At 40.4% G+C, this 12,185-nt stretch overlaps 1 protein-coding gene across 1 annotated transcript; it reads right to left on the bottom strand.

The window, feature by feature from the left end:
• Positions 1 to 422: 422 nt before the first annotated feature.
• On the bottom strand, positions 423 to 9,293 carry LOC103178650 (olfactomedin-4). The gene is made up of 5 exons (XM_042334095.1): positions 9,228 to 9,293; positions 8,900 to 9,052; positions 5,950 to 6,162; positions 3,274 to 3,436; positions 423 to 1,222 (listed from the first exon to the last, which is right to left on the bottom strand). The coding sequence occupies exons 1-5, from the start codon at positions 9,291 to 9,293 to the stop codon at positions 423 to 425; spliced, it is 1,395 nt and encodes a 464-aa protein (XP_042190029.1).
• Between the last annotated feature and the right edge of the window lie 2,892 nt (positions 9,294 to 12,185).

The raw sequence follows: 12,185 nt of genomic DNA, 5'->3' as shown, positions 1-12,185 counted from the left end.
ATAGCGAAGAGCCTTTGGCAATGTTATCTGGCAGATATCAGATGGAGGTAATGCAATTCTTTAAGGCTTTATCTGAGATAGTCATAGATACTCCCACAATGTGGTGCGTTTAATCCTTTTCTTTTGGTCTCCGATTTGAGACTTCAGTAGGTTCTGTCTCCACCCACTTGTTTCCCCACGTCCACAATTTACAGATATTGATAAGGTGAATGCCTATGTAAATGAAAGCTAGCAAAATAATGATACATGGCTAAATTCCCAATTACTTTTAGTCCTTTCTAATGCATTTAAATTCTATTCAGTATCATGTTTATTTTTTATCAAGTTTAAAAAATATGATATAGAATATATATCAGCCAAATTTATTTTATCAAGCACCCACTTATAACCACTAGAGTGTGGCAGTATTAATCTTTAGCATGTTAAGCAAAAGGAGAAAATGTCATATCATATGTAACAAGATACCCATCGTTGTACACGTACAATTTATGTTCAGAAGGATTATAAGTCAGAGACTGTATTTTTTCCAGTATTTTATCTATTATAATACTAACCTTACCTTCCTTGTTTGTTTTGGTATTGAACGTATAAAATATTTCTTCTTTTCGTGTGCTGATTGGCCTTACCGCATAAAGGATGCCACATGCTATAAATGCATTACTTACAGCAGGCTTGAATAAGTTAGTTGTCCAAGTATTTTCAACATCAAGTGAAGTTTCATTGAGCTTACTGATCACTATATCCCCTGAACTTTCCTCAGTAGAATATATCACCCAAAGGCCATTCTCATCTACTTCAAAATCTAGGTCCTGCCAATCTACTCCAGAATATGAAAACCTATTGTTATAAGTTGCTCTCATCAGTGTTTTGCGGACAACAATACTTTTGGAGGATACATTTAATTTACACATATCTGCCGAATCATAGCAGTTGTAGTACATGGAGTTCTTATACACTACAGCTCCACTACCTGTTCCACGGTAAACGGTAAATGTTTGAAAATTTCTTTGGAGCAATAAGTCATCATATGACTTATGCAGCCGAACAGCGTCCAGGTATCTTGCATTGGTTGCTAATGGTGCAACCCAGTACAGTTCCTTATCTTCAGAAAGAGGACTGGGATCTTTCCCCCAAGTACCATATTTGTAACTGAATCCTCTCCAATTCAATTGGATTACAACAGGTTTGTTCACATTTTGAAGTTCACCGTGGTTGCAGCTTCCTGTTGTAAGTAGAAAAAAAATAAAGATAATAAATAATAATCCTTGCATTTGTAGGTAAACACAGCAGTCAATTTGCACACACCTGTGTCCCACAAACAACTGTGAAGTGAATAATTGATTTTATGTCTGGAGGATTTTTGGCCTGGACACTGGAAAAAATCTCTTTTTGAATAGTGCTTATAGTTAATTTTCCATTATAATAATAATTTAATAATAATAATCCTTGCATTTGATGTAGCGCTTTTCACGTCTTCTCGACGTCTCAAAGTGCTTATGGATCCTTTAAAAGTAATAAGTACATTCCATCAGGTATGTTACAGGTTAGTTGTAATCCAGGACTTCACCTGTATTGCTCTAAAATTGCATCTTAACTACAACCCCAGAAGATGACCCTTTACTATAAAAGGGTTTATTTCTATTTTCCTCGAATTTTATTCTCAACGACCTTTCTGGATAATTTCACCCTGTTCATATTAATACCCAACTGAATACAAGATTTGTGCTGTGCTAAACACACTTTCTCTTAACTAGGAATACACTTCTGGAACTAACTTCACTGACAACCCTTCACAGCCATCAGGTAGGAGGAATCTATATCCCAATTACCTGGCCCAGATTCAAACCCAGGTCTCAGATGTGGAAGATGTAAACACATTGTGCCACTCAGTCCTCTTTGAAGAAATTCAGAATGCAGTTTCCTGACCTGCGTGGGTACATTTCATGCTGCATGCAATGTATCAACATCCCTCACAGGTTCCAGGTAGAATCAAAAGTTACCATTCCATTTAAAATCATTTGGGTTTCTCCGCTGTTTCGTGCTGTGTTCCTCATGGCTCTGTCCTTGGTCCTCTCCTCTTCAACTTGCACATGCTCTCTCTTGGTGACATCATCCGCAGACATGAGGTCAACTTCCACACGTATACGGATGACACCCAACTCTATCTCTCTGCCTCCACCCCTGACTGCAGGACCATTGCTGTGCTGACAGAATGTCTGTCAGACATCAAGTCCTGGATGAGAGCTAACTTTTTTCAGTTGAACATCAACAAGACCGAGGCCCTCCTGATTGGCTCCCGTCAGCGACTCCGCAACTCAGGCACTGACAGCATCACCATCCAAAGATGCACACTCCACCTCACTGAGCCAGTCCGGAACCTAAGCATCTTGTTTGACCCTCAACTGTCCTTTCTCCCCCACATCCTTGCCATGACCCTCTCTGCCTTCCCCCATCTCCAAAACATTGCCTGGCTCTGCCACAGCCTCTGCCCTCAAGCCGTTGAAACACTCATACACGTGTTCATCACATCTGGGCTCGACTACGCCAACTCCCTGCTTGTCGACCTTCCCAACTCTTCCACAAGCTGCAGATCATTCAGAACTCTGCCATACCAGGTTCCATAACCCCATCACCCCCATTCTCACCAGGCTCCACATGCCTCAGAGGATAGAGATCAAAATCCTCATCCTTGTCTTCAAGGCCTTCCAAGGCCTTACCCCTTCCTACCTCTATGGCCTGCTAACTCCTTATTAACTTGTCCGCAGACCCCAGCCTGCTCCATGTCCCCTGCCCAGCTTGCCCAAATCAGTGATCGGGCCTTCAACCTCTCTGCCCCCACCCTTTGGAACTCCATCCCACATTCCCTTTGCTTTGCTCCCTCCCTTGCCTCCTTTAAGACGTCTCAAGGCCCTCCCCTTTGGCCATGCCTTTGGCCATCCTCCTACCCTCCTTGCCCTCCCCCTCCATTATCCACAAATCCCTGCTCAGGTCCAAATCCCTGAATGTCGGGTACCTTGAGACGTCCTCCTGACGTGAAAGGCGCTATGCAAATGTAATTTTGTATTATATTTCAAAGGATCATTATACATGCATGTTCCAAATGCTGTGAACTGCATACCCTGATATTTAAGAGCTCTGAGATGTCTGCCCCCCATCCCATGAAGGGCACTATGTAAAATACATGTTGTTGATATCACTGTTATCTAAGAGTATTGAGTTAGTTTATAAAATAACATATTCTATTAGGATCAGCAAAATAAAAGGAATACCAACCATATTCGATTGTTGGATTTGTTGAGTTATTTGTTGTTTGGCTTCTGTCTTCCTCGCATTTCTTCAATTTTATTCTCAGAGCAGCAATTTCTCTGCGTATTTCAAGGATATTATTTTTATCAAATTTTTCAAGTAGGGTCACCGCAATGGATATATTTTCAATCTGAAATAGAAGTAAAATACATTTTTAAGTATTTGAGTCTTTCTGTCTAACCCTGGGCTAGCCAGTTGAAGAGAATACTGTTTCCTTATAAATCAATTTAGGCAGCATTATTTATTGAGAAACAAGCAACCAGGTAAATTAGCATTTCCTGGCTGGAAGAGCATCTCTTGCTGTGCATGAAGTAAACAATATCGCCTGCAGTAAAATCAAATATTTCAGTGAGGGTGAATGGATTCAACTCAGCAATGTCCCATCTGTGTATTTCCACGGAAGATTAATCGCAATATGATTTCCTGCAGTCAGATAAAAGGATGTGAAATGTCACATGAAAGTAATTTGAAAACGTCAAGTTCAAAATATCTAAAAAAAATATTTTGTCATCATTAGTGTAAGAACTCATCAATTTGAAACAATTAACCTTCAAGCTGGTCATTCGCAAGCAGTACATTCATAATTTTTTTTTTTGGTGAGTGAGGTTAGGCCTTACTCCGCCCAGACCTTCCCGCCTAAACTCTCTGAGCTGCAAATCGTCAAAGGATGATGCAGACCTGTTACCAATCTTCACGACCACCCAAGCAAGTCAGGTGACTGGATCACCTCGCTGGCCGGGCAAGTCCAGCCTGAGCCTAGTGACCAAGTGCTCCAGCTAGCTCCGTATTCCAGTATTTCCACTTCATCTTTGTGAGGGCAGATCAAACTCCTCAGATCGGAAATACTGCAATCCTGATCCCAGCTAACAGCGGGCTGAAGGCAAAGCTCCTGCCAGGAGGTCGATCTTCGCATAATGCATTATTGGGAGCTTCAGTTGTGGCGCTGTACCACAAGCAAATCTCAACAGGAGATTTTCTTGGCAGGCCAAAAGATCAAGAAACAAGTACATTCTAAAATCTTGGATGCATCATCTGTTTGATGTTATATTCTGTACTATACTTACGTAAAAAGGGAAGGAATATTGCACAACAGACTAAACATTCCGTTTGTCTCATGTGGCCCCATGTGGTGAAGGGAATGCAGGAAGTAGGATAATTGGACACTGGCATCGGATGAGGTGCACGATCCAGGAAGAGACTTACATAGGGTATCTTTGGGGAATTGTCAACTTTGCAAACGGCAATAACTATTGGAATAGTGTCAATCCACTTTTCAATATATCCTATGTAGCACTTTGAGATCTCTGGATCTCTGTTAATATTATTATCTGTACACAATCACACCAATTCTAGCCAAGCTTCACTGGCTCCCCATCACCAAGTAAGTCGATTTCAAGATCCTCACACTCATTTTCAAATCCCTTTATGCCCTGGCACCTCCCTATCTCACAGATCTGCTCACCCCCCAACGGACAGCCTCTATTCAACTGGCTCCGGCCTTCTGCATGTCCCTCGTGCCCTCAGTTCCATCATTGATGGCCGTGCTTTCAACCACTACGCCCGGAAACACTGGAACATTCTTCCTCTATCCCCTTGCTTTGTCCCTTCCTTCCCCCTTATCAGGTAGAGCCTGAAGACCTATTCAACTGGTTCTATGTTCACCTTCTCCTCCCCCCCAGCTTGGAGTCATGCTCCGCCACTGTTAAGTGCTCTGGAACACTACCCTGTATGAGGGGCATTATCATAGAATCGTACAGCACAAAAAGAGACCATTCGGCCCATCGAGTCTGTGCCGGCTCTTTGAAAAGAGCAATATAATGTCAATCCCACTCCCCAGCCCTTTCCCCATAACCCTGCAAACTCGTCCTCCTCAAATACCCGTCCACCGCGTTTTTAAAGTAGTTAGCGAATCAGCCTCGACCACCCTTTCAGGCAATGCTGTCCAGATTCGAACAACTCGCTGCGTGAAAAAATTTCTTCTCATCTCCCCTCAGCTTCTTTTAGATACTATTTTGAATCTGTGACTTCGAATCACCGACACACCCACCAGTGGAAACAGTTTTTCCCTTTCTAACCTATCAAATCCCCTCATAATTTTGAAGACCTCTATTAGGTCTCCTCGTAACCTTCTCTGCCCCAATGAGAATAATCCCAGCCTCTCTAGCCTTTCCTCACAATCAAGGTCCCTTTTAGTTTCTCCCTTTATTGAAGGTAGGAGCAGCTATTGATCACAACTGAACCACTCCACCCATGTATCCCTTGCAGCGTCTTTAGTGTTCAGGTAGGAGGAACCCTGGCTGATTTTTTTGTTCTGAGCTCATGGATGCAGAGACCAGAGTTAGCACCTCATCTGCTACCATAGCTGAGGCCAGCTAATTTGTGTACACTAGGATTCTAATCCATGGCTTCTCAGGCTATATTGTTGCATTGTGCTACCTTTACCCACTAAAGCCACCTAAATGTTTTTGAAAACATATCATTCAGCAACCATGGGAATCACTAATTGGAGGTTAGTCTGACCCTCAACAAAATTCTGTGATTCTGCTGAAGTCTGCACCCAGCTGGTTATTTATTTCATCTGTCAAGTTCACATATTCATGTTAATTGACAGTTGACACAAATTTTGTTATTGATTACACTTACCTCCAAGAAAATGCGATCAATGAGGACACTGCTCCCATTTACTGTTTTCTTTAGCTCAGCAACCAGGGATTCTAACTCTGTGATTTCCACTTTCAGGAGGTCAAAGTCCAGCTCAGTGTAAAAAATGTTGGTCACCTCCATTGTCCTTACAGTCAAAGTGATATTCTGGAGTTGTTTTTCATACAGTTCAATTTTGGATGCATATTCATGAATCTGTCAAATTCAATCAGAACATTTAAGTAGGCCAGGCTGAAAGGTCATTCAGTATTCAACATATTTTTGGTTTCCTACTATTACCTAACTTTTTAACAGTCAGTATCTGGGTTTGTTACTGTCAGTGGTGATGTTGGTGACTGTATAATTCATGAACACAAGGAATCTGTGAGAGAGCAGGGTCCGAGTTAAGCATGAAGCCAACACAACTTTAAATAGTTCAAAATCCCCAAGTAGAACCATCATGATCCCGCACTGTATCTATTAATAGATGGGTCACCACACAATCCTTTCAAACATGTTCAGAGCTGCTTTTAAAATTGAAATTATAGGAACTTTTCGACTCCATTTGCTTCACTGCAGTGAATTTGCTCATGTGAGCTGATCACTATTCTGCTTCATTCAGTAACTTTAACACATTTATTTCTGTTGAAATTTGTTTCCACAGGCTTATAAATAAATCCAAAGCCATTTCAAAAGAATAATTTCATTTTTCATGCAGAACGTTATTTATAATTTAAAATTCCATTACATTTATTGCCAAAGTGCAGGAGAAAGGGGCTCAATGTTGTACCTGCTGTACCATATACTCAGACACGCCACACCACACAGATTATAATAATAATAATCTCAGAGCATTCTTCCTGTTTCACAATTTAAACAACTCAGGTGATTTATTTTCAAAACACTCTATCTCACTTACTGCAAATTTGTATTTTCTAATCATTTTAGTACCTTTCAGTTCAGAACATTGTTTCTCAGGAATGCAAGTCTCAGTTTCTTAAAGTCAGTATTTGTGGTTCAGCATGAAACGGTAAGCTATGCAGTTTTAACTGATTAAAACTCCAGCATTATCCCAATGCGTATTCAGGGGACCCGAGGTTGGGGGCAATGTAATATGTGATATTATCCCCTTCGCAGTTTCACAGTAACAGCTTTTGTTAAAAAACAATTCAAATGAAAGACCAGAGGTCTTTCATTTTAAGTTGTGTCTGTGATATCAGAATATTTTCCAAGTAATTGTTGTGAAGTGTAGTTGTAGGCACACAGTAATGTCCCACTGAATGGACACTGAATGACATGTCCCAAATCCTCCACATTCATCAGGAGGATTTGCGGCTAAGATACTGGGAGAATTTCCTTTCTCTTATCAAATAGTTTCCTGGGATCTTAAAGCATTGCATCTGAACTCTTCTCGGTTTACCATCTCACAAGATCACAATTTATTTTGACGCATGCAGAAACCCACTACCATGCTAAAGAGTATCCATATTAAGATGAATATTCTTCATATGCCATCTACACTTGGAAATTTCTACATCTGGACTGGAAATGCACACTCTTTCCCCAGAGGGATGCACTCCAGCTATTAATTCTAGAGACTATTAGGCATTGGGAAGAGACAAGGTTTAGAATGTGAGTTGGAGTATTACTGGAGTTTAACTAACTAAAACCACATAGCTTGCCATTGAAAGCACAGGCTGGTAAGTTTTCCATTCCTTAGCCAGCTAGGATCTGTTACAGCTTTGGTTTAAATGTTTAACAGGAGCTGAGTGGAAGGAATCTAATTGCTCAGGATTCAGACTACCAAGACCACCACAGGGAACTGACTCGATTCTAACATTCCGTTGCCAAGCATCTCACCTTGGAGCCAGTTCAGCTGGAGGAGGATAAATCACAAGATCACAAGATTGTTTCAGATGAGTAAGAATCTTTGATCTCCATCTGTTCTTTCCAGAATACCTACCCTGCCGTCTTCCTGTCTCAGCAACAAGTTGTTATTTAAATGTCCAGTATCTTGGCCTGAACCACACTTCCTGGCAACCTGTTCCAGTTCTTAATTGCCCTCTCATTTGAAGGGCAGCACTTCTAACAATTCAGTGCCAAATACTGCGGGGCACTCCAGAGCACTAAAGTGCCAGCCTAGACTGTGAGTTCAAAGCCCTGATGATGGTGGCTTGAGCCCACAAGCTTCTGGAGTGAGAATCCTACCAAATGAGCCAATCTGACATGGATTCTGGCCCATCTAGCCCTGTCAATCTCAACAATGCCATCAGGGTAAATTCAAAGACAATACTCTGCACAGGGAGAGGAAAGAGAAGAATAATTCTTAATCAATGTTCTCTAAGTGACTGGCTCAGGAGTGGTATTAGCAGAGGCTTGGAACAAAGTCAGCTGCTTGCAATTTTCAGGCACAGTGTGACCTGCAAAACACTTAAGCAAATGGAAAGAAATTTCAACAAATGTGTCAAGAAGTTTGGTAAAATGAATACCGGGATCTAAATACCTGCTTGTCAGCTGCTAAGTTTGATTCTTCACATTTATAAGCCACAAGCAGCCTCCCTGATGAAATATGTGGTGTTTTAATACATTTTGTTGTGATTTCTTTCATCCTATTTCAATTATTAAAGTATTTTTCTCATTTCTGTTAGAATTTGACATATATCTTGTTTGGTGCTACAAGTGGAAGTGTAATCAGCAAGGGGTAAAAAACGATTTACAACCACAAATCCTATTAGAAAAATAAGTGTTGATAACTAAATATTGAAGCCTTTGGAATCAATACGCAATAGACTTAATAAACTTTTTTTTAGCAAGAAGTATCAAAAGACATGCTTTGTTCTCTGTATTTCACTGACATTGAAAATGTATGCTGTTATAATTCTGTGCAAGGGATCTGAACATGCTGCAAAATAATAAGGGAATTCTGTTCTCAAAGGGATCCTTGATATGTTACCTTGACAATTTCCGTTTGCATGCTGGCATAGAGGTGCTGAGATGTGAACTCCAGCTGTTCAACTCTCTGTACTGGGAAAATGTTATCAGGAAGATAAACAGAGCAACTGCAGGCTCCTTTTTCATCCACAGTTCCATTGACATGCAACATAATCTGTGAAGATAGGAATGGCCAACAGAATTAGTGAGATAGCATCAAGATACAATGAATAGTTATCTCTGATACATTTGTGTTTGTTCTAGAAATCTGTAAATATACATATCACACATTTGTGGAAGGAAATACTACAGGGTGTCTTACGTAATTTCTAAGCAGTTTATTCTATTACCTGCAAATTTATACAAGTTATATTTTGTTTTTGGTAATCATAAGTGTACATACGACCACTATCCATTTTTTATACACTCAAAATATAGGAACATAAGATGGATGTGAAAAAAACATTGTGGTGAATCCTCCAGGTTTGGGTACAAGGACATGTCAGGGAGTTTACTGCTTCCACACGTTCCTGTCAATGAATCCATTAACAACTTCCATTCAGCAGCTGGGAATAATAGCAGTGGTTGGTGACATGCAGCTGCACACCCCAAAGTCGACTGCCTCTTTTTCAGGCGATTCAGTCTGCGATGACAGAAGTACTGTCACAGGTCAATCGACAGCCTAAGCCCAGGATAAAGGAACATAGTGATTGCTGGAAGGATGCCTCCAGCAATAAATATTAAAGATCCACTGTCTTCATGTAAAGTCCTTGGAAAGGCCCTTATTTGATTGGGAAGGAAGAAGATCCATAAAAGCTACATGTCATTTTCTTTATGACAGCATTGCTCACAACTGATGTGCTAAATATTTCAACACTATTATTATCACATTGTTTGCAAACAATAATATTTCATGAAGACGGTGCTACTGTACAACATGGACCTGATTTTAAAAAAGCTGCAGTTTTACTGCAGGCTTCTGAAGTCAAACCAGTTCTGAAGTAGAACATTGCAAGACAGAATCCCCAAGATATATTGCTGACTTCATACCTTCCATGCTCCGCAAAACAGGGCATTTGTCATGCATACTGACACGCATGTGCAATACTGCTGTAACCAGTATTTGAATTTGTTGATTTTTATTAGCAAGATATTTTGTAACAAAGTTTTTGTAGGATCGTTGACTCAAATTTTAAAAGTTTGGTTTTTCAATGTGCTTTTTGCATTGCATCGAATTGACACATAACCAAGAATATAAATTACCAGCCAGATATACCCTGTGCTGATGCTTTAGAATTCTGTGAAGGCAATAGACACAAACTTCCTGCATCAATTTGCAAAATTATTGATTCTAATTTGAGATTAAATTTATCTAATTCTGTGCTTATATTTCACTGTTTTCCAGCAAACTGTTTTAGCATCGTAAAATTGAATGGTTCATTGTATGAGCCTAGCTCAAATTGCTCCTGAATCGCATTGGAATTCAGCAATGGGGAAGAAGCGTTTTTTGGGAGCACTTTGAATTTCCCCACTACAACCTACTCGCACAGCCCCATCGCAGTATTCGCATAGCCCCATCACTGTATTCGCACAGCCCCATTGCAGTATTCACACAGCCCCATCGTAGTATTCGCACAGCCCCATCACAGTATTCGCACAGCCAATGGTATTAACACAACAATGTAAATTCAGGTCAGCTCCACTATCCAATGGTCACATGTTTTTTTCTCAGCAATCCATTGGTTCCAAAAAAATTTCAAAGGCCCTTTTTTTACTGCTATTAGCAGTCAGTATATGACAGGCTCTTTAATAACATTAACACCCAAATTTGGAATTCTGCGCAGGCTCTTATTTATTTTTTTACAGCCCTGACTGATTGAATGAGGAGCACAGAGTATAATATCAGGTTTCACAATCCCATGCTCTGTACTACTATTGGAAGTGATATCACTTCACTTCCAGCAGTATAAATAGGGCATAAATAACTGTGTGCTTTATGGTAATGCAGATAAATGTGCTAACATATCCAGATAGTTTAAAGCATAATACAACATCAGAGGGAGGGAGAAATTCAGTGATGGACTTACTCCGTACTTGAAGTGACTGAGAAATATCAGTATAGTGAGGAGGATCATCTTGTCCTGGTACAGCAGCTCACAGCAGCTGAAGTCCAGATGCAAATCATGGTCTTTTGTAGCCTGGTGAGGGAGGTCCTTGAGCAACCTAACTGTTCAGTGTTGGATCACTCAGACCTGCAAGACATGGCACAAGAACCTCGGTGAGTTACAAAACCCTGCAATGTTCAAATCATCACTTTTACCACATTTGGGCTCATATTTTTTCACATATGATAACAAAACACAATTTCCTAAGGTTTATTGTGTTGCATGAGCTTTGACAAAGCTTTTAGGATATTTATAAATCACACCGAGACAAGAACAGTTTTGAACACCAGGACAGTAAAAGATGATGAATCTCTGAAGCAGAATGATTGTAGTTACATTCACAGTTTTATTCGATCTGCCAGGTTATGTATCAAAGCCAGTTGTAATGTATAACAGGTTTCAGTTTCAGCCACAGAGAACTGTTTTCAAATTCTACAGAGCCAAATCTTTTTGAGGTGGGAATAGGCCAACAGATCCTACTTGGCTATGTATGGAGAGTGCAAGTGCAGTTTGCAGAAGGTGATAAGGACACCAAAGTACATAAAGTAACACTGGAAATGCGACATTGTCAACCATATAGCTTACCAACAACAACAAATTACATTTGTATAGCGTCTTTCACATTGGGAGGAGGTCTTATTGGTTTGGCTTTCCAAGCCGATAAGTTTCCTGCCATTTGTCCAGCTAGTACCACCGTACCAATTAGTGTTGGTTTACAGGGGTTATCCCAAGTGGAAATAATTTTGTTCCTTTGTGACATGTCTATTTCTCCACATCCTCTGATGAGCAGGCAGGCCAGTCAATTATCAGCGGTGCCTTGGAGTCAGTAGTGCTGGCCTGCTGGCTCGAATGATGGACCACTGAGTGATTAACAGAGAGCTCACTCAGTGCTCCTCTCTCTTCTCCAGGCATATCATTGTGAAGTCAGCTCTGCCCCAGCGAGACCTGGTTACCTTAACCTCAAGGAGGATTGTCACAACAATGTTGCAAGTCAATTAAATGTGAATAATGATATCCAGAACAGCAGGGAAATATTAATAAAATGCCAAAATATACAGTATTTTCAATATAGAAAGTGATGGTTGATCAAAGTCTGACTTGTCCAAATTTGTTTCTGTTTAATTTTTTAGGCATTCCATTACA

This window comes from Callorhinchus milii, unplaced genomic scaffold (assembly GCF_018977255.1).
Source record: "Callorhinchus milii isolate IMCB2004 unplaced genomic scaffold, IMCB_Cmil_1.0 Scaffold4, whole genome shotgun sequence".
In the NCBI taxonomy this organism is placed as follows: domain Eukaryota; kingdom Metazoa; phylum Chordata; class Chondrichthyes; order Chimaeriformes; family Callorhinchidae; genus Callorhinchus; species Callorhinchus milii.
Note: the sequence above shows the minus strand (reverse complement) of the source record. Positions and strands in the feature narration are given on the sequence as shown.

What these genes read in the sequence shown, in the direction of transcription:
- LOC103178650 (XM_042334095.1), bottom strand. Translation starts at nt 9,293, where the DNA reads ATGGATAGTGGTCGTATGTACACTTATGATTACCAAAAACAAAATATA. An exon ending in TAACTTGTATAAATTTGCAG is followed by an intron (nt 9,053 to 9,227) that starts GTAATAGAATAA and finishes CTATCTTCACAG; the next exon opens with ATTATGTTGCATGTCAATGG. An exon ending in AAATCCAACAATCGAATATG is followed by an intron (nt 1,223 to 3,273) that starts GTTGGTATTCCT and finishes TACTTACAACAG; the next exon opens with GAAGCTGCAACCACGGTGAA.